This window comes from Engraulis encrasicolus, chromosome 9, assembly GCF_034702125.1.
Source record: "Engraulis encrasicolus isolate BLACKSEA-1 chromosome 9, IST_EnEncr_1.0, whole genome shotgun sequence".
Lineage (NCBI taxonomy): Eukaryota > Metazoa > Chordata > Actinopteri > Clupeiformes > Engraulidae > Engraulis > Engraulis encrasicolus.
The window spans coordinates 14645761-14666635 of record NC_085865.1 but is presented as its reverse complement, the minus strand read 5'-3'; the positions used below and the strand labels follow the sequence as shown (position 1 = coordinate 14666635).

The following is a 20875-nucleotide window of genomic DNA, read 5'->3' as shown; positions in this document are numbered from 1 at the left end:
TATCGTACACATCACAATATTGACATTCATAATTAGCCATTGCGTGCATCTCATTTCTTTTCATCACTTAATCAGGTAACAGATCACATCTACAGTAAATTGGGTTCCTTTGTGTTCTGCAAAATACAACAGACTTTATCATTACTGCATTTTCTGCAGAAAATGTACTCGAATGACTCAACGAACACCATTTTCTAGAGGGCCGATTTCTCCACATCAATTTTTTAAAACAAAAACAAATCATACTGCGGTGAACCGTGGTGAGAGATCACAGGAAAAGTATGAGGGAAGTAGAAGAGGATGCTAGCTTTGATTGAGTGAGGAGATAGGCCTATTCAAGTCAAGTCAAGTCAAGTAGGTTTTATTGTCAATTTCTTTACATGCACTGGTCATACAAAGAATTTGAAATTACATTTCTTACTTTCCCATACAGACATAGACTAATCTAGGTAAGGACATAGACAGTATAGACATAGACAGTACTTATACATGGACTTAAGACAGTATGGACATAGACAGTGCTCATACAGACATTTAAAGTGCAAGACTGGACAACAGAAGACTTGTAGAGGACATACATTAGGAGGTATTGTTGTGCTTTTGTGCTTTTCCTAAAAAAGTCCTTTATAGCGTTCTGACATGGTAATAGTAGCATTTTGAAGAAAAATAAATATTAAAATGGTCTGTCAAGTACACCAGCAGCAGTGTGTGTGTGTGTGTGTGTGTGTGTGTGTGTGTGTGTGTGTGTGTGTGTGTGTGTGTGTGTGTGTGTGTGTGTGTGTGTGTGTGTGTGTGTGTGTGTGTGTGTGTGTGTGTGTTTAGTGCAGGTAGAAGGTGCGGTGTGCGTCTGTGTGTGTGTTCGTGTGTCTGTGTGTGTGTGTGTGTCAGTGTGTGTCAGTGTGTTTATGTTTGGGTTTAGTGCAGAAAGTGCAGTGTGCTTGTGTGTGTGTGTGTGTGTGTGTGTGTGTGTGTGTGTGTGTGTGTGGTGTGTGTGTGTGTGTGTGTGTGTGTGTGTGTGTGTGTGTGTGTGTGTGTGTGTGTGTGGTGTGTGTGTGTGTGTGTGTGTGTGTGTGTGTGTGTGAGTGTGTGTGTGTGTGTGTGTGTGTGCATGTTTTGAGTTAGTGCAGGTTGAAAGTTCAGTCACAAGTATAGTAGTGCAGGTGGAATGTTCAGTCGCAGATATGGTGGTGGGGGATGGGGGGGGGTTGTCAGTGGCCTTGCTGGCTAGAGGCTGACAGTGGAGGGAGAGTGGGTTGAGTGTTCAGCATCTTGATCGCTTGGTGCATTGTGCTGCTCGCCAGCCTGGTGGTACGGGAACGGAGGCGCCTGTACCTCTTTCCAGAGGGCAGGAGGCTGAACAGTTTGTGTGCAGGGTGGCTTGTGTCTTTGATGATCATCAGTGCTTTCCGGGCGAGGCGTGTGGTGTAAATGTCCTGCAGGGAGGGGAGTGGTACTCCAATGATCTTCTTCGCTGTGTTCTCGGAAGACAGAGGTTTTTAAAAGCCTCTTTATATCAATCAGAGATTGATGACTCTGTTCTTGATGCAGTTGGCGGATTCTTCCATGGAATAGACACCCAGGAATAGACACAATTCTTCATAATTGATGAATGCATATAAGTGGGTAAAGATCACCAAGTCCTTATCAAGGCACATGTTAGTGACTTGTCACTGGTAAAACAAACTAATAAGACTCACTGAAACCGCTTTTGAAACGTAACCCAAGTCCTTTTCTTTGTTTTAAGGGTATTTCTGCCTTTAATGGGACAGGACAGTGAAGATGGAAACAGGAAAAAATGGGGAGAGAGACGGGGTAGAATTTGGACATGCCCCAGGCCGGACTCAAACCTTCCCAACCCAAGTCCTTTACTTGACACCAAACATTTTGTTTGCAAATATGACAATTCTTGTGGTATGGTACACTCAGGGCTGGATTAAAATGGACCGAGGCCCCTTGGCTACAGGTTGCCATAGCCCCCCCACAGAAAAAAAATCATCACAAAATCAAATAAACAGAGCAATAATTCCAAGCTATAAATTGGAGTATAAACAAGAGAGGGTTTTTCAATACTGCATGTGCAATTAAGCAAAAGTGATTTCCCCCGTTGACCAATCAGGAGCTCCTCAGCTGTGGGGCCCCCTAGCCCTAGGCTGCATCCATATCTACCTTGTGTGTTAATCCAGCCCGGGTACACTACTGTATTGCCTCAGCGTGTCTCCTAACAGCAGCCATGTTTTTCAGTCTAACAGTAGAGGGCGGCAGAGAGCTAATGTAAATCCACATCATCCCCCATCACACAGCACTGCAGCCCCAAGGAGACACATAATAATAATAATAATAATAATGATAATAATAACTAGAATGCATTCAGAGAACGCAGACCTCCGCCAAGGAAGTTCAGTAGGTGTGGAGTCATGATGTGGTTGCAATAGGCCTAATTTAGGCCTATAGGCTACATAGCATTTGTGTTCAGGTAATTGAACCGTCAAGTCGTAACCAAATTATAGTTCTATCTGTCTCTTTTATCATTTACATGTCCTCTAGCTGTGGTCTGTTTAGTTAACCTTTGATTGTTTTATTGGCAAAGTGATTGTTCATGCTATATGCCTTCTGTGATTTGAAAATGCACTTAAGCCTGGAAGCTCATCGCTACATATTAGTCACATTGTTGATGATTGGCAGCATGCCTTTCATTAGGCTACCATCTAAAACAAAATAAAAATTAAAAAGAACAATTTTCATTGGCCAACACCTGTAGTGGGCCTACATATTCTACAGTAGTAATCACACACACACACACACACACACACACACACACACACACACACACACACACACACACACACACACACACACACACACACACACACACACACACACACACACACACACACACACACACACACACACACAGGCCTATATATAGTAATAACAAGACAACATAGGCTACTGTGGCTACTTTGAGCCGTTCACTTAATTATTGAATCAGAATGAAATGTGGAAGAATCTCCTTAGCCTATCCAGTGGCAGTGCATGGATGGTTGTGGGGTGTCAGTTATTGTTTTGGGCTATTTCGTAAGGCTAAACAAACTTTTGAGAGGTAACTCCACTTGTATCATTTCTAGCTGTTTCAATATCGTGACACCAACGTTGTGCTGCAAACGCAATTGCTTAGCGAGAGACATGTCGACTCGACTGGTCGCAGCTAGCGGAATCATTGCCTACCCCGACACTACACTTGTTGGCGATCACATAACCTCCTGGCGGAGGTAATAATAATAATAATAATAATAATAGGAGTTTCCCAGGTGGGCTTTCTCTTACGACACAGCACTCCACAGTACACAGTGCTCACTACACACAACGAAACTGCATTTATGTCTCACCCATGTGTAACTGAGGTCATCTTGTGCTAGTTCGCCACTCGGGGCTTGAACCCGCAACCTGCCAGTCAATGCTCCAGTTCGGCATGGGAGACACAGCATGCTGAACGCACTGATGATGGCTTAAGGGCCAAAACGCGTCTGCTTGTGGACATGGTGGTATTTGATAAATAAATAATGAGACTCAGCTTGTGAGTGCAGATTTTCTCCTCTGACACAGCATCATACCACAGAGCCAAAGATAGAGACCAATAGCTCAACACTACTGATACTGTATGAGACCTGGGGAGGGAGGTTTACTAATGTTTTACTGCCGAACTCTGCTAGTTGGCATGCGTTACACATGCAAGGGAGCAGGCCCAAATGGCGCCCCAAAGGAGCAGTGCGGCGATACAGTCCTATGCTCAGGCTACCTCAGTTATGTTGGAGAATGGGGGAGACACTGTTTGATTACTCCCCCACCAACCTGGCTGGTCAGGAATTGAACCGTCAACGCTTTAGCCACAAGCCTGACACTAACCGCTTACCATTACTGCCCATGTGCACATTGATTGATGCAGTACACGGTTGGTCTGTCTAATACATTTGTGCTCCAAATATATAAACGTATTCAAATAAAACATGAAATATTTTGATCCCCTGGATCTTCATCAGGCATAATACAGTACGTAATCATATACCTGATTAAGATCTACAGTATTGAGCATTGACTAGCCAGAGTTATTTCAGATGAGCGACATCTACTGACGGCCACATTTTTTTTTTACTTTGTAGTGCAATATTGGATTCTAAGGTCTGTCTACCAGTACTGTGATGTATGATCCACTATCAGGGCCTGATTAAGATGGCCCGGGGGCCCTAGGCTACAGGTTGCGATAGGCCCCCCTCACGGCAAAAAAAGAACAAATTATATAAACAGTGTCATAATTCTGAGTGATTTAAGTGAAAGTAAAAGCCCACTCCCATTACCACAGTACTCCACAGCACACAAGTGCACACAACACACAACGAAATTGCATTTATGCCTCACCCAACGTGCAAGGGGGCAGCTCCCATTGGCGCCCGAAAGAGAGCAGTGCGGCGGGACGGTACCATGCTCAGGGTACCTCAGTCATGGAGAAGATTGGGGAAAACACTGGTTAATTACTCCCCCCACCAACCTGGCAGGTCGGGAGTCGAACCGGCAACTTTGGGCTACAAGTCTGACGCCCTAACCGCTTACCCACAACTGCTCTATTAATAAGTCTGCAAACTATAGAGAGGAGTATTAACGAGAGATGATTCTTTTCATTTCTGCAACTGCAAATCAGCAAAATGGTTTACCCCACTTTGACCTATCCGACTGAACCTACTGTATATTGAGTGGGAAACAGTATATTGTTGCATGAGGTGTAGCGTGCCAAGGGTCAAAGATCCATTGAAGTTCAGAGGGGAAAATCTGCACAGGGAAATAATGACAGATGCTGAGAAGAACTTCCTGCTTAGGGCCGGTTTGGCAGAACAAGCTGTAATACTATCTATTGTATTAATCTTATTTGTGCTCTATCAGGAAATCTTCTAGCGCTCAAAGATTTCTCAAGAAGTCAGACACACAAGAGCTTCATTTGGACTGTATTTACCATTGCCAAAACCATTCCCAGTTTATGTCAATTTTACACTGCATCAACCTTATTATGCTCTGTGATACACCACATTTTAGAACATACTGTAACTGTATGTACACACATGTAAGTAGTACATGATTTGACACATTGTTTACCCCTTAGTGCAGAGCAGTTATAACCTTATTGTCACCAAAATTGTAATGGCTATGTCTTAATCTGTTCCTTAAGGCTCTCGGTACCGTCATAGCAATGTTGTTATGATGTAGTTGAGTATTTTCAGCAAATAGTGAATAGGCCCGCCGGTGCCCCCATCTGCAGTAAGAGGCTACCAGCTCGCATCTACAGTACATAGTTCGGCAGATACACTGCATCCCCTACAACATAAAAGTGTTACTAGAGTTTTTCTTCACCATCAGCAACTTTCCCATCATTCTTGGCAGTGGTTCTGAGAGCACTCAAGAAGAAGGGCAACAACTTTGAAGACACTATATTCATTCATTCATTCATTCATTCATTCATTCATTCATTCATTCATTCATTCATTCATTCATTCATTCGTCCATGTTGTGTTTTGGCCAGACCTGCAACCAAGACTACTGGACTTCCTCATCGTAACTGTATGTCCTCTTCTCCGTTTCAATGTCTACTCTAAACCATCTTCAGTGAGTCATACGGGGAACCTCAGTGACTAAAACGGGAGGGGCCAAACTCGTGCTCGTCCTGAACACAACTCGCCCCAGATAAGGTTAAGTGTATAGCCTGTTACTATAGCAACGTGTACAGGTAAAGAGGGGGGAAAAAGAGGCCGGCAACTCAAGTTCCATCAACGTACATCTTGAAAGTCAGCTGCCGTAGGTAAGCTTAATAGGTTAATAAAACCCATGTTAAAAGCTAGTATGTCAGTAAACAGTGAATTACGTGTAAACAAAGCAACAGGTCCCAGGCACTCAGCAGTCTATCACCAGGAGTAAGGGGATATATATATATTTTTTTAAACTTTTTAAACTGTGCCTACTCATTATTATAATGTCAACATGTTTCCACCACAAATGAAGTCTTCCTCAGGGCAAAGTCAATAATTATGTGTAACTGTGTGTGTGTGTGTGTGTGTGTGTGTGTGTGTGTGTGTGTGTGTGTGTGTGTGTGTGTGTGTGTGTGTGTGTGTGTGTGTGTGTGTGTGTGTGTGTGTGTGTGTGTGTGTGTTCCTTTCTCTCACCAATGATGACAGTGTTGTCGTCAGCAATGAGCATTTTGCTGTGAACGTAGATGAGCTCAGTCACTAGTTTGCCCTCCAGGTCAGCATGGGTCCTCAGGCCACCAAAGGAGATGTAGTTCATCCAGTGATCAGACACTGGAGAGAAAGGGTGGAGGTGGAGGTGGAGAGAGAGGGAGAGAGAGAGAGAGAGAGAGAGAGAGAGAGAGAGAGAGAGAGAGAGAGGGACAGAGACAAATATTTGAGGTTGGAAAATCCTTTTAGGGCCTACGGGGTCTTTCATAATTTCAGTTTTAAAAGATTCGAGATTCGAGTAACATTGTTAAACTGACACTGAAGAAATGCATTTCCAAGATCATCTGTAAAATATAAAGTATGTCGAGAAGGGGTGGGGTCAATGAAAAACTGGACAGGGCAACAGTCATTGTACACTCGCCTCCAAAAGAGTTGTCGCCTATCCATCTGTTTGGAATAACAGCTAATAACCTGACTTTCAATTAATCACTTGGCTTCAGAAGTCACTCATATGAAAGCTACAACCCTCCCGAATGAAAATGTATGCACAAAAATAAATTTCATGCACCAAAGACAGATTGACCCTTTATTGAACACAGACAGGGCAGATTTTCACAAGACAAAAGTTTTGTCGCCTATGGAACATAATGTGAAAAGGAGCAGATAAGTCACTTCAAAACACTTCAAATACGCAGATTGGGTGTCATACTTAATCACTGAATCACTCTCACCTCTCCAGAAAATCGACATTGGCCTTAGGTGCATGTTTAGGGTCATTGTAATCATGGAAAGCAACACAATGAAAATCAATGGAGTTCAATGAGAGATGGTGACATATTCGCTATTCGTAGAGCAATACATTTTTAACTTCATGATTTAATCAATGATAAAAGCCCCCAAACACCTGCAGCATGCATGCAGCTCCTCATAAGAGCTGTATCTGTACCATGTTTCACTTTATGCACCATTTCTCTTTTCTCATATTCTTCATCTCCAACACCATATAGTTCTGATGCTATCAGTTCTAAAATGGTTGATCTTGGGATCTTGATTTCAGAGTATGAGTCTCATTAGCCTTCATTTTTGTCAGAATTAGGCCTGACATACTCTTGGCTGGCTTTTTTGAGACAGGACAGTGGGAGAGACTTCTTTGGTGTTAAAGGTGAAGAATTTGGAAAAAATACATGGTGCCTAAAGTCAAACATGGGAGGGATACAGCTCTTATGTGGAGCTGCATGCATGCTGCTGGTGTGTGAGGGCTTTTATCATTGATTACATCATGAAGTTAAAAATGTATTGCTCTACGAATAGCAAATATGTCACCATCTCTCATTGAACTCCATTGATTTTCATTGTGTTGCTTTCCATGATTACAATGACCCTAAACATACACCTAAGGCCAAAGTTGATTTTCTGGAGAGGTGTGAGTGAACCAGTGATTAAGTATGACACCCGATCTGCGTATTTGAAGTGTTTTGAAGTGACTTATCTGCTCATTTTCACATTATGTTCGATAGGCGACAAAACTTTTGTCTTGTCAAAATCTGCCCTGTCTGTGTTCATTAAAGCGTCAATCTTTCTTTGGTGCATGAAATTTATTTTTGTACATACATTTTCATTCGAGAGGGTTGTAGCTTTCATATGAGTGACTTCTGAAGCCAAGTGATTAATTGAAAGTCAGGTTATTAGCTGTTATTCCAAACAGATGGGTAGGCGACAACTCTTTTGGAGGCGAGTGTATTACTGAGACTTTATTCTCCCTTCGAGCAGTATTTATGGGAGCTGTAGCGACGTTTGAGTAAAATTCTAGAAAAAAAATTGGAGAAATCCTTACTCCTCAAAGTGTTGATTTTTTTAGCACTTTGGCACACAACTCTAATTTCAATATTTATATGCATGTGAAAAATGAAACTCCTTTATAATCCATGTGGTAAATATAATAACACATCCGCCTGAAGCCTTCTTCAGTCACTATAGACCTCTGATTACACTCACTGATGGGGGGAAAAAGCAGACAAAAAGAGAGACAGCAACCGCAAACATTCCTGTTTGTGCTGCCATAGAAACCTGCGACCATCCTCGCGTGCTAATAACCGAACCCAAGTGGAGCCTCTGGGGGAGTATTGGGTGTTCCCTGGCTCACCTTGTACGCAGGCCTACAGTATACTGCACACACTAGCCCAGGGCCGGCACTAGGCATAGGCAGACAAGGCGGTAACCTAGGGTGTCAAATTTGATTGAGGCACCCGAAAGCCCTTCAGAATTAAAACGTCAAGAAAAATAAAACATTCAATTTTTTACATTGCCAATGATTACTCCTGGGCATTTTGTACGGTTGGTATATGAAGAGTTCAGATGCAAAAACCCCTAAGTGCCTTTTGAGAAAATAATCCTAATTATTTTTTATTTAATACAAAGCTATCAAAATTGCATCTTTTTTATTTAATTGATGTAATATAACTATTTATATGTATTATCAAGTACATGAATGTAAACCAAACCAACAAAAGGGTTTTCTGAAAATATAGAAGTGCAGGTCTTCAGAAATGGAGTTAGGGGGTTTTGCATCTGAACTCTTCATATGTTGGTACTACATCAGCTGTGCAGCACTGTGTTTACAGATACCAATTCCTACTGTAAATGCCTGAAAAGGAAAGGGGCATTTGCCTAGGGCACCAAACTGACTAGCACCGGCCCTGCACTAGCCTTCTGTTTGCTCTCTCTCTGAATGTAATGAAGCAGCAAGTCAGTCCTTGAGGACAAGTGGACCCATCCCATCAGAAGTCACGTTATCCAGCCAATAACGTTGAGTGTGTGTGGTCCGGCTACCTCTCTCCTCTCTCCTGCAGACCCAGTGACTCTGCAAGGCAACACCAAGTGGCTGCTGGATAATTCACACTGGCACAGAAACTTCACTCTGAAGTGAAGTAAGGAGGCCTGCGATGCCTTGCCTCGGCCTCTTCTGATTGGCCTGCTTTTTAGGCCTCTAGGCACGCGGCATGGAGCTGAACTTAGATCACTACACTACAGTCCAAAAGTGTAGTGTAGTGGTGTGTGTGTGTGTGTGTGTGTGTGTGTGTGTGTGTGTGTGTGTGTGTGTGTGTGTGTGTGTGTGTGTGTGTGTGTGTGTGTGTGTGTGTGTGTGTGTGTGTGTGTGTGTGTGTGTGTATGTGTGTATGTGTGTGTGGAGGAGAGAGGGAGAGAGAGGGAGAGAGAGATTGGAGCATGTATGAGGCACAAAAGGAAGGGCCTACTAGGATGAAAAAATGGTTAAGATGTGATTTTAGTCTAACCCGTTCAAATCCTAAATAGGCCAATTGTGTTTTTCAAGGCTATTTTGTTGTTGGAGACAAAGCCTTTCAGATAAGTGAAGTGCGGGCACAGACATGGTCTTCAGGCGCTAGGTCTAAAATCTAATGTACAAGGCTAGAATACTATTATTACTTTGTGTGTGTGTGTGTGTGTGTCTGAGTCTGTGTGTGTGTGTATGTGTATCCATGTGTGTGTGTGTGTGTGTGTGTGTGTGTGTGTGTGTGTGTGTGTGTGTGTGTGTGTGTGTGTGTGTGTGTGTGTGTGTGTGTGTGTGTTAGTGTGTGCGCGCGCTCGCATGTGTATTTGTATTTACACAAAAGTCAATCGGTAACAGGTATGGATTACTTGGCGCCCGACTTTTAGTGCAAGAATGTGTTAGACATGTTCATTTGGCCCATTGCCTGTGGTGTAATGTGTGGACATTCTGACTTCCACACCAGTTCTCAGACAGCGCACCAAATTTGCATGTATTTTCATGTTCCCCTTTGCCCTTACCACCATGCAGGAAATGCCAAATCATAACCCGGTTATTGTGTAGTAACTATGTAACAAACGCAAATTTTAAGGACGTTGGGTGAAATGGCTGTTCAACCAAAGCTTCCCATTGTACACTCCTCTGACCTAAAACAGTGAATCTTTTCTTTAAAACTAGCAACACCAATGGAGGGGGGGTCTTTCCTGTTGTCTGGCCCAGGGGCCCATGGAGTCATGATCTACCCCTGGTAGCAGGCAGCAGGTTACTTACTCTCTCTTTGGAGCTGGGAGATGATCGAGCAGTCGCCGCGGTTCATCGTCCTGAAAGACACAAACAGGAACATGAAACGACTTGACACTTGTTGAAGGAGACCAATTCACATTCAGAAATTCACACAGTCAAATGTGTGAAACAGATACCTGTTTTTCAGACACCTGTATCATATGCATCCAACCAGAGTGCACTAATGCGTTTTTAAAAGGTGTCCATCAACCTATACTATACAGTACTATGTCCCTCCTCAAGGTTGCACTTATTGAAAGGCTGCACACTAATGGTAGTTTGGTGGGAAAGCATGACAAGCAAACGTTTCAGCCTAAGCCATCAACAGCATTCCAGAGCATGGTGAGTGTCTCATGTTAAAAACTCATTCAAGTCAAGTCAAGTAGGTCAAGTAGGTTTTATTGTCAATTTCTTTACATGCACTGGTCATACAAAGAATTTGAAATTACATTTCTTGCTTTCCCATACAGACATAGACTAATCTAGGTAAGGACATAGACAGTATAGACATAGACAGTACTTATACATGGACTTAAGACAGTATGGACATAGACAGTGCTCATACAGACATTTAAAGTGCAAGACTGGACAACAGAAGACTTGTAGAGGACATACATTAAGAGGTATTTGTTGTGCTTTTGTGCTTTTCCTAAAAAAAAAAAAAGTCCTTTATAGCGTTCTGACATGGTAATAGTAGCATTTTGAAGAAAATAAATATTAAAAAAAGGTCTGTCAAGTACACCAGCAGCAGTGTGTGTGTGTGTGTGTGTGTGTGTGTGTGTGTGTGTGTGTGTGTGTGTGTGTGTGTGTGTGTGTGTGTATGTGTGTGTATGTGTTTAGTGCAGGTAGAAGGTGCGGTGTGCGTCTTGTGTGTGTGTTCGTGTGTCTGTGTGTGTGTGTGTGTGTGTGTGTGTGTGTGTGTGTGTGTGTGTCAGTGTGTGTATGTTTGGGTTTAGTGCAGAAAGTGCAGTGTGCTTGTGTGAGTGTGTGTGTGTGTGTGTGTGTGTGTGTGTGTGTGTGTGTGTGTGTGTGTGTGTGTGTGTGTGTGTGTGTGTGTGTGTGTTGTGTGTGTGTGTGCATGTTTTGAGTTAGTGCAGGTTGAAAGTTCAGTCACAAGTATAGTAGTGCAGGTGGAATGTTCAGTCGCAGATATGGTGGTGGGGGATGGGGGGGGGGGTTGTCAGTGGCCTTGCTGGCTGGAGGCTGACAGTGGAGGGAGAGTGGGTTGAGTGTTCAGCATCTTGATCGCTTGGTGCATTGTGTTGCTCGCCAGCCTGGTGGTACGGGAACGGAGGCGCCTGTACCTCTTTCCAGAGGGCAGGAGGCTGAACAGTTTGTGTGCAGGGTGGCTTGTGTCTTTGATGATCATCAGTGCTTTCCGGGTGAGGCGTGTGTGTGGTGTAAATGTCCTGCAGGGAGGGGAGTGGTACTCCAATGATCTTCTTCGCTGTGTTCACAACACGCTGGAGTGTCTTCCTGTTTTTCTCCGTGCAGCTTCCCCCTCCCCACACTGTGATGCAGTGGGACACGACGCTCTCTATGGTTCCTCTGTAGAATGTTGTCATGATGGAGGGTGTAGCACTTGCCTTCTTTAGTTTGCGCAGGAAGTAGAGACGCTGATGGGCCTTCTTCGCCAGTGATGTAGTGTTGGTGGTCCAAGAGAGGTCGTCGCTGATGTGCACTCCAAGGAACTTGGTGCTGCTCACTCTCTCCACAGCATCGCCGTCGATGGTCAGTGGTGGCAGTTGTTTTTAGACCCTTTGGAAGTTGAAAACAATCTCCTTGGTCTTGTTGACATTCAGCAGGAGGTTGTTGTCTTTGCACCATCTGGCCAGCAGGTCTACTTCTTCTCTGTAGTGAGTCTCATCGCCCTTGGTGATGAGGCCCACCAGTGTTGTATCATCCGCAAACTTCACTAGATGGTTAGTGCTGTGGGTCGTTGTGCAGTCGTGTGTCAGCAGCGTGATCAGCAGGGGGCTGAGAACACAACCTTGCGGAGCCCCCGTGCTCAGGGTCAGGGTGCTCGAGGTGTTGTTCCCTACCCGTACTGCTTGTGGGTCTTTGCATCAGGAAGTCCAGCAGCCAGTTGCAGAGGGAGGTGCTGAAACCTAGTTTGTCCAGTTTTCTGATGAGTTGTTGTGGTATTATGGTATTGAATGCTGAACTGAAGTCAATGAACAGCATTCTCACATATGAGTCTTTATTGTCCAAGTGGGTGAGGGCTGGATGGAGGGCAGAGCAAATTGCATCCTCCGTGGATCGCTTGGCTCGGTATGCGAACTGGTCCAGGGTGGGGGGTAGGGTGGCTTTGATGTGTGACAGGACTAGCCGTTCGAAGCACTTCATGATTATGGGCGTCAGTGCTACAGGACGGTAGTCATTGAAGCATGATGGTGATGATTTCTTCGGCACAGGTATGATAGTAGCAGCTTTGAAAAGTGATGAGATGACTGCTTGCTCCAGAGAGATGTTAAAGATGTCTGTGAAGACATCCTTCAGCTCTTCTGCACAATCCTTCAACACTCGGCCTGGTATGTTGTCTGGGCCAGCTGCTTTGCGTGGGTTGATGGTGGCCAGTGTCCTCTTAACACTGGCAGAGGACAGGTAAAGGGGTTGATCATGGGGGGGAGGGGGAGTTTTCTGTGGGTGAGTGTCATTTTGTGCTTCAAAGCGGGCAAAGAAACTGTTCAGGTCGTTTAGCAGAGAGGTGTTGTTGTCACAGCTTCGTGGTGCAGGCTTATAGTCCGTGATGGCCTGTATGCCCTGCCACAGGCTCTGTGCATCTCTGCTGTCTTTGAAGTGTGTTGTTATTTTGTCTGAGTATTCCTTTTTTGCTTTCCTGATGCCCTGGGACAGGTTAGCCCTTGCTGTCTTTAGGCCAGCTACGTCTCCTGCTCTGAAGGCTTTGTTTTGAGTTTTGCTTTGTTTGCTCATTAACCGTGTGTATTGATTCTCTCCTTTCTACCAGCCAACCTGAGTTGTCACCAGCATTTGGCTGGTTGGCCGGTGTTAATTTAGAGCCATGCTCCCTACAAAACAAAACAAAATGCATGTTTAAGATGCCCAGTTCACCTGTAATTGAAGTGCATGATGGCCTGGATGGCACTGCCACCCCCTGTGTTGATATCTCCCTCAAACCCGGGCAGAAGAGGGGTCACCACATAGACACGATACTTCTTGTTCTCCCTGAGAGAGAGAGAGAGAGAGAGAGAGAGAGAGAGAGAGAGAGAGAGAGAGAGAGAGAGAGAGAGAGAGAGAGAGAGAGAGAGAGAAAATGAGACATTTAAGATGGGAAATCCTTTTAGGGCCTAGGACAGTCTTTGACATAATCTCAGGTTTAAAATATTAGGAGATTCGAATAACAATGTTAAACTGACTGAAGAAATGCATTTCCAAGATCATCTACGATAAGTTGAGAAGAGAGAAGATAAAAATATTATGTCTTTGAAAGAGAAAAGACTTAAAATATGTTTTGTCTACACGAACAGAGGAGGTCACCCAAACACTTAACAACTGGTGTCACTCAGTCCAGGAACTCATGGGATAAATGAATCACAACACCCTGATTGGCTTAGATTTGCTGCATGCGTTTTGGTTTACACATGGTTTGAACAACATGGTTTGAACAACATGTTTCGCAAGTCACTTAATCAGGTTCATCAGGATATTAGCTACGCATATTGACTTTTTTGAGAACTCCACTGGTGTTGCGTACAGTACTTTGGCTGAACTGACTCCAGTGAGATACTTCCTTGAAGCCATTTACCAGTCTTCCGCACCGGTCTGAACCATTCCTCAATGCAAAATCCTTTCGCTCAACTGCCTGTGAGATATTTAAGCCCTTTTCCTGTACGTAGAGCCCACAGCATAACAATGGGATTAAAATCTATGAATATAAGGTTTCTTTTCCTGAAGTGCTGTATTTTATTTATGCCAAATCTATTTGGTGTCCAAATCTGCTGTAGACCAATGACTCCAAAAACATTATCCCATAAGTCCTGGTCTTTGTCTTTATTCCCCTGTGAAATGTGAGTCTGTCTTCAGAAGTGTCTTGTATAGAGCAAAGTTATCCGCAGTTATCCACACCTTCCATGTAAATGCCCTGTACATGTCCCTTTCTCAGAAAAATAACATGAAAGCTTAAAAGCGAAGAGCTGGAGGTAGCCATCTGGAGACAGCTCAGTCCACATCTGCGGCTAGTTAACCAGACAACATGTGCAGCAGGGTATTTTAAAAAGTGTGTGTGTGTGTGTGTGTGTGTGTGTGTGTGTGTGTGTGTGTGTGTGTGTGTGTGTGTGTGTGTGTGTGTGTGTGTGTGTGTGCCTACGCATGTGTGTGGGTGTGCCAGTGTGTGCACATTATGCTTGTGCACATTATGTGTGTGTGTGTGTGTGTGTGTGTGTGTGTGTGTGTGTGTGTGTGTGTGTGTGTGTGTGTGTGTGTGTGTGTGTGTGTGTGTGTGTGTGATCATGTAGGGAAGGGGTGTGGTGTGGTGATTTGGTATTCTGCTTTGAAACAGTACAAATATAGATCGTCTATTGAGTTGCCAAGCAGCAACTCAATTGCTTCTATGTCCACACCAGGGAAGAAGCATATGGCCTTTACAACACATCTGGAGGTGGGCAGGGTGAAATCGGTTGAAGTTTGAAATGTGATGTGTAATCGGCCCACATGTAATGCACCCATTGATCACTGGTCATATTGTCTAACGACATGAGTGACCTCCTCTCAGAAGGCCAGACTCTGACGCTAGAGACATATAGATGCGAATTTGGCCAAGCGAAGCGAACGTCGCTATTTATGCCTATGAGGGAGGCGAAGGCGAAGCGAACAGGAGCAAAGCGAAGCAAAATTAGTTGACCAAGTTTAATACAGAGAAAATTAGGAACGAATTTCGCCTGCGGTGGCCAATCAAATCAACGACACAAATGTTTCATGCTATTTGATTCGCCCTGATGACCTGATGACGGTTGAGCCGTCTGTATGGAATACTGAATTTCGCTTCACTCGTTTCACCTCCATGTGTCCCTACTGTGAGGTAAGGTGGAGGGAAGTGTAAATTGACCTGAGGTTTACGGATGGCAAGAACAGGCCATTCACAACAATGACAAACCACATGAATAATATGGAGAAAGACTGGCCGCTCACTTGTAGGCTCTGATGATCCTCTCGGCAATGGCGTCTCCAATCTTATTGAAGACATGCTTATTGTCCGCACAGCTTATGAAGAACTGATTCTAAAGAATAGTAAAACGAAAGATGAAATTAATAAGTAAGACAAATTGTAAACAATCAAGTACATCAAATCAAGTAAGCATTAAAGGGACACTGTGTGAGATTTTTAGTTGTTTATTTCCAGAATTCATGTTGCCCATTCACTAATGTTATCTTTTTCATGAATACTTAACTCCACCATCAAATTCTAAGTATTCATTATGACTTGAAAAATTGCACTTTTCATACATGAAAAGGGGATCTTCTCCATGGTCCTCCATTTTGAATTTCCAAAAATAGCCAATAGGCAATTGGCAGCCCAGTTTCAATGAGCAGCATAGTTGCAGTACCCTTTTTGACCATTTCCTGCACAGTGTCCCTTTAAGCAGAGTTGTATGAAGTACAAATAGAAGTAGAAATAGATGTAATTACAACCCTTGCAGTACGATATTACAAAGTTGAAGCCATAATATTATACCACTGGTGTTTGTGAGAGTACTAATACTTCTACGCTCTACAAGTATGAGCTGTAGTGCATGCATGTACTGTATGTACTTTGACTGTTGGTTAAGACACTGAGCAATGATACGCTGTCTCCTGAGCTCTGAGTCAAGTTTATAGTTTGAAACAAGTGAAAAAGAAGTCCGCGACACTGCTTGTCTACTATGTATTTAATAGAGCAACGTTTCGACCTTCAGGTCTTCATCAGGCCTGATGAAGACCTGAAGGTCGAAACGTTGCTCTATTAAATACACAGTAGACAAGCAGTGTCGCGGACTTCTTTTTCACTTGGATTTACTTTCATTGTCCTGCACCTGGCCCATCGGGTGGGATGTGCACACATCTACGTACTCCTCTGAATTTATAGTTTGAAACAAGCCTAGATAGACTAACTAAAACAAATGACCAAATGACCCACAACATATATTTTCCATACCCCCTACCTATGCTCTATACCTCTTCTTCTAGCCCAATGAGACTATATTGCATTCATTTGTTATCATTACATTTTTCCACGTACCCCCTACAGTGTACTCGTGTACCCTAGTGGCACACGTACCCCCTGGTTGGGAAACAATGCTGTGTAGGGCATGCAATGTATTGCAAACAAAGCATTGGAATTGTGACAACTTTAACTTTGTCTGGAACAAGACTCGTCAGTACAGGGATGGAGCATCATTGCCTTTATTTTGCTACAAGAGTGAAGCCATTATTCCTTCACTATAATGCGTGTGGCTGATACCTCAATGTAGATGTAATGCTTGCTGTTCTGGATGGCATAGACGTAGGCGTTGTGGATAGACTCCTCATGGGTTTTTATACCCGCAGACCAATCAGAGGCTGATCGGAGAATCTGCGGCGAGAGAATGAATGGATTCATCAGTCCGGAGGGGCCAGAGAAAAAGGCATTGCTAAACTATTTATTCAAATCCTTCTTCATTTTTTGCATTTAGGCTGCTCACAGAGTACAAAAAGTGTGAAAGATGTTCACATAATGGCAGTAATTTCCAGAATGCCAAACTGAGACAAGACACAAGACCATCTTCTATTACACGGTTTAAATGTTTTGATTGTGTTTTATGTTAAGCTGCGATACTGCCATCAAATGTGATGCATTTTCTTGATTCTTACCTGTGCTTTGACGGTGGTGCAGTTGGGAACTTGGTATTTGATCTCATGAGCCGTGGTGTGAGATTTGGGAAGCAGGTACGGGTAAGACAGAGATCTATACTTGGGTTTTACAAGCTGGAGAAGAGAAAGCCAGAAAAGAAAATGGATAACCTGTTCCAAAAGCATACCGCTTTCATTTCAAAGAACCACAGACATACCCGCACCATGAAATACAACTCTGAGACACTGATGCAATATCTATTAATAAAACAAACTATAGCTAACATGAGCCTTATTGCAGTGCCTGGTTTCTGAAATATGTGGTTGAAATCCTATTTCTGGCTCTTGGGCCCTGACCTTGGTGAAGTTCCAGCGCTGGATGAAGTGTCTGGCAACGTCTCTCGCTGCCCTTCCATGAACCACAGAGGCGATGTCGTGCCAGGGCATTCTGGGAGTCGTGTGCCTGTCGATGAAATCTGGAACGGGGCAAAAACAGGTTTAATTTCCAGCCACTCACTTGTTTACCCTTTTTTTGGGGGTTAAATCCTGTCATTTACTTCTATCAAAGTAACTTTAAAAAAAAAAACCTGACATGTGGTGGAAGTTGAAGCTCACCATCAAACGGTTTGTCGAGTTGGACCCAGTCTTTGTGGACAAAGTTGCAGTAGTCTTTTCCATGCCAGAAGCGGGTATTGCCAAGGAGCCCCACAACATCTGCTTGTGTGTTTTGAGCAGCTGTTGCAGCTACAGAAAGAAAAAAAAACCCGACAAAGCACAGGGAGCACAGTCATGGTCTATACAACAGCAAACACACCCTTCTGAGCAGCACAACATCACAGACATGAAAGCCAGAAATAGACTACTCAAAACACGATTAAGACAGACTGGCTTTCAGGAATAAAAAGATGGGATAGGAGAGATTAAATGTTTGAATATGACCTTCTGAGAGTGGAGGGGGAGAGACAGTATCATTTGCCAACTTTTAAAAATATCACTAACGGTAGTTTTGTTCTTTTGACCCTAATGACTTCAAATGGTAGAGGAGCAGAGCCATTTTACTATAAAATGAGATTCCAATTTTCTGTGATCAAAATTCCAATTAGGAGTTCCCCATTTCAGATCTCTAAGATATTTCCTGTAGTTTATCTTTGAGTGACCAAACCCTTCAGGCCTCCAATGGGAATTCCAGCATGCAAAGCAAAGATACAAACATCAGAGGGGTTTGAACGCCTGTGAAAAAAAGCTAATTTCTGTCTACTTACCAAATGTTTAATGTTTCCACATTTGGACTCAAGCCAGATATAAATAACCAAATGCTACAGGTAAATAAAGGAACGTGTAGCTATTTCTGGGTCCATGGAATGTCATCATTTTAGAGTTTCATTTGTAAACAATTGTGGTCTTGCTGCACGTTTTAGACACACACACACACACACACACACACACACACACACACACACGCACACACACACGCACACGCACACACACGCACACGCACACGCACCAAAAAAATGCCTGTGTGTCTGCATGTCGAAAGACTGGCTCTCTCCCTCTATTCTTATCCAGTACAACATTAATCCAACTGACTGCCATTAGTTTAATATGAACATAAAAAAAAACCCAGCATTATTGCTGATTAAATTTAGCTTTGAAGGTGCACACATGCTGACATTCGCGCAGGCAGACAATCACAGGGAAACATCAACAGGGAAAATGCACCGGATATCAGCAAGCACTATTATGCAGTGGAGAAAATGTTGATGCCCCTCCTTCTTTCCATTCATGAGCAGAATAAAAAGACTGGGCAGCACACAGCAAGGAAAGCCACACAATGATGCGTATAAAGCCTAAGCCACCATTATAGTCAAAGACACTTTAACTGGTGCGGTGGACACACACCCCTGTGCAGTGCATCACACAAGTGTTTTTGATGTAATGGAGAGAGTTTGCTCAGAAGCTTAGGCAAACAAGACGCTCCCCTGTTACAGCCCATTCATTATCAGCCCTTTTCACCGTGACGCCAGAAAAGTCCCATTTTGAAGGCATTGAATGCAAGTGTTTGGTGTTTGAAAGTGTCCGGCATCCCACTGAAAAGGGCCCATCCTGTCCTGTGGCTTGAACTCACCGGAGTGTGATAGGCCATGGGGTGAAGCCACCCTGAGCTCCAGCCATCTACTTGGTATCAAATGGAGTTGGCTGGATATGCTGTCTGACCAACCTGTGGGATACTACAGCAGGTGAGCCATTTAGAGTCTCCCGTAACAAGCCGCTGCAGTAGACTGGCTCACCGAGCGTGACGTCTGGCGGCTGCTACCAGGCAAGGACTGCTGTTGACTTAGACAGTGGCCATGATGGGCTTAAAGGGGCTACAATGCTACACGGATCCATTGACTTTCACTAGCTTAGCGACATATTCCCTCTTTTAACTTGTCTTAAAGCAAGACAACGCTTAACGTGAAAAATAAGACACTTTACCACCTTTATAAACCCCAGCCAACGATTTTAACTGTATTGAGCCCAAAATAGTGGCATACCCCTTTAAGGCAAGAGGGAGGCTAATGACGATAGCTATTAGGGTTATACATCACTTTTACCTACTCAGCAAATAATCTAGGACTCAGTTTCTTACTTCTTATTGACTGACGTCATGCCTTGTGAAATACTGAGTCAGGATACATCAACACCCGTTATTAATCACTAAACAGCATGAATATATGATAAAACTGGGACAATAATGTCAAAGAGCTGCACAGGAAGTGCAAAAGAGGTTGAGTGAGTTGGACCTCAGTGCTGGTTAGTTCTGCATTGCTATGTTAGTGAGAAATAGCACAGGAAGGTAGAAACAGCTGAAGCCATGGGAAACGGCACATGTGAAGAGTGAAGTTACGCTTGTGGTTAGTGGTGTTAGGACAAAGATGCTTTCTTGACAAACATCACACATTCACAACTACCACCCAAATGCTCAAATGGCGCAAAAATACTTTTTGGGCACTCACACCTAACAAAAACGCTGGTCAAACACGCCCACACTGGGACTTGTGGCTTTACAAATTAAGAAATAACCTCTCCAATCCTCTGGGGCTCTGTCTGTAAGTATGCATATTTATACCTACAGCATTAATGTGGACGTGTATGGCTGTGATACTGTATGTGTGGGTGGGCGTGTGAGATTTGTAAAGTATATACTTGGGTGTGTGGATGTGTGTGACTGGACTAGATTTTTTTTTTTTCGAGTACTTGTCTCAATGAACAAGCAATGCTCAATTTCGTTGTTGTTATTATAATGTTACAATAAAAACAAATAAAAAGATATTCTATTCTATGATATTCTATTCTATAATAATACGTATTTATTATTACAATTACTATATAATAATAATGACAACTATCATTATATTATATTTTATTTGGACTCACCCTCCTCCGTGCTGTCAACGCTACTGACACTGTCTCCATGCGTCAGGCCTCGCTTGTGCAGGTGTCTGCGGATGCTGAAGCGGGTCCTCTTGCCTCGGCCCTGGCCCTTCAGCTTGGGCTGGTCCAGAGAGTCCTGCACCAAGCCGCCGCCTTTCCCATTAGTGGCCGGGGTGCCGTTAGCCCTGGACACGGTGGGAGACGCCTCGCTCTCGGCCTGGTAACACAGTGAAACATGGCCCCTCGTATCAATGAGCTGTTACCAGAATGGCATTGACCAAGTTGTAATGTATTACTAACGGCCCTGTGCACTGCCATACTGGTATAATACTAGGGTAATAACGTTTCTCAG

General features: G+C 43.6%; 1 protein-coding gene across 2 annotated transcripts in view; it reads right to left on the bottom strand.

Annotated features, from left to right (window-relative positions):
* pld1b (phospholipase D1b) overlaps nucleotides 1-20875 on the bottom strand; it is a 62647-nt gene that overhangs the window by 8505 nt on the left and 33267 nt on the right. For both annotated transcript variants that reach the window (XM_063206626.1, XM_063206625.1), the window contains exons 15-23: nucleotides 20527-20740; nucleotides 17725-17853; nucleotides 17467-17585; nucleotides 17131-17244; nucleotides 16742-16852; nucleotides 15433-15521; nucleotides 13357-13470; nucleotides 10273-10322; nucleotides 6204-6338 (exon numbers count right to left, since the gene is read on the bottom strand). In XM_063206626.1, coding sequence (XP_063062696.1) covers nucleotides 6204-6338; nucleotides 10273-10322; nucleotides 13357-13470; nucleotides 15433-15521; nucleotides 16742-16852; nucleotides 17131-17244; nucleotides 17467-17585; nucleotides 17725-17853; nucleotides 20527-20740 — 1075 coding nt within the window. The remainder of the gene's footprint in view (nucleotides 1-6203; nucleotides 6339-10272; nucleotides 10323-13356; nucleotides 13471-15432; nucleotides 15522-16741; nucleotides 16853-17130; nucleotides 17245-17466; nucleotides 17586-17724; nucleotides 17854-20526; nucleotides 20741-20875) is intronic.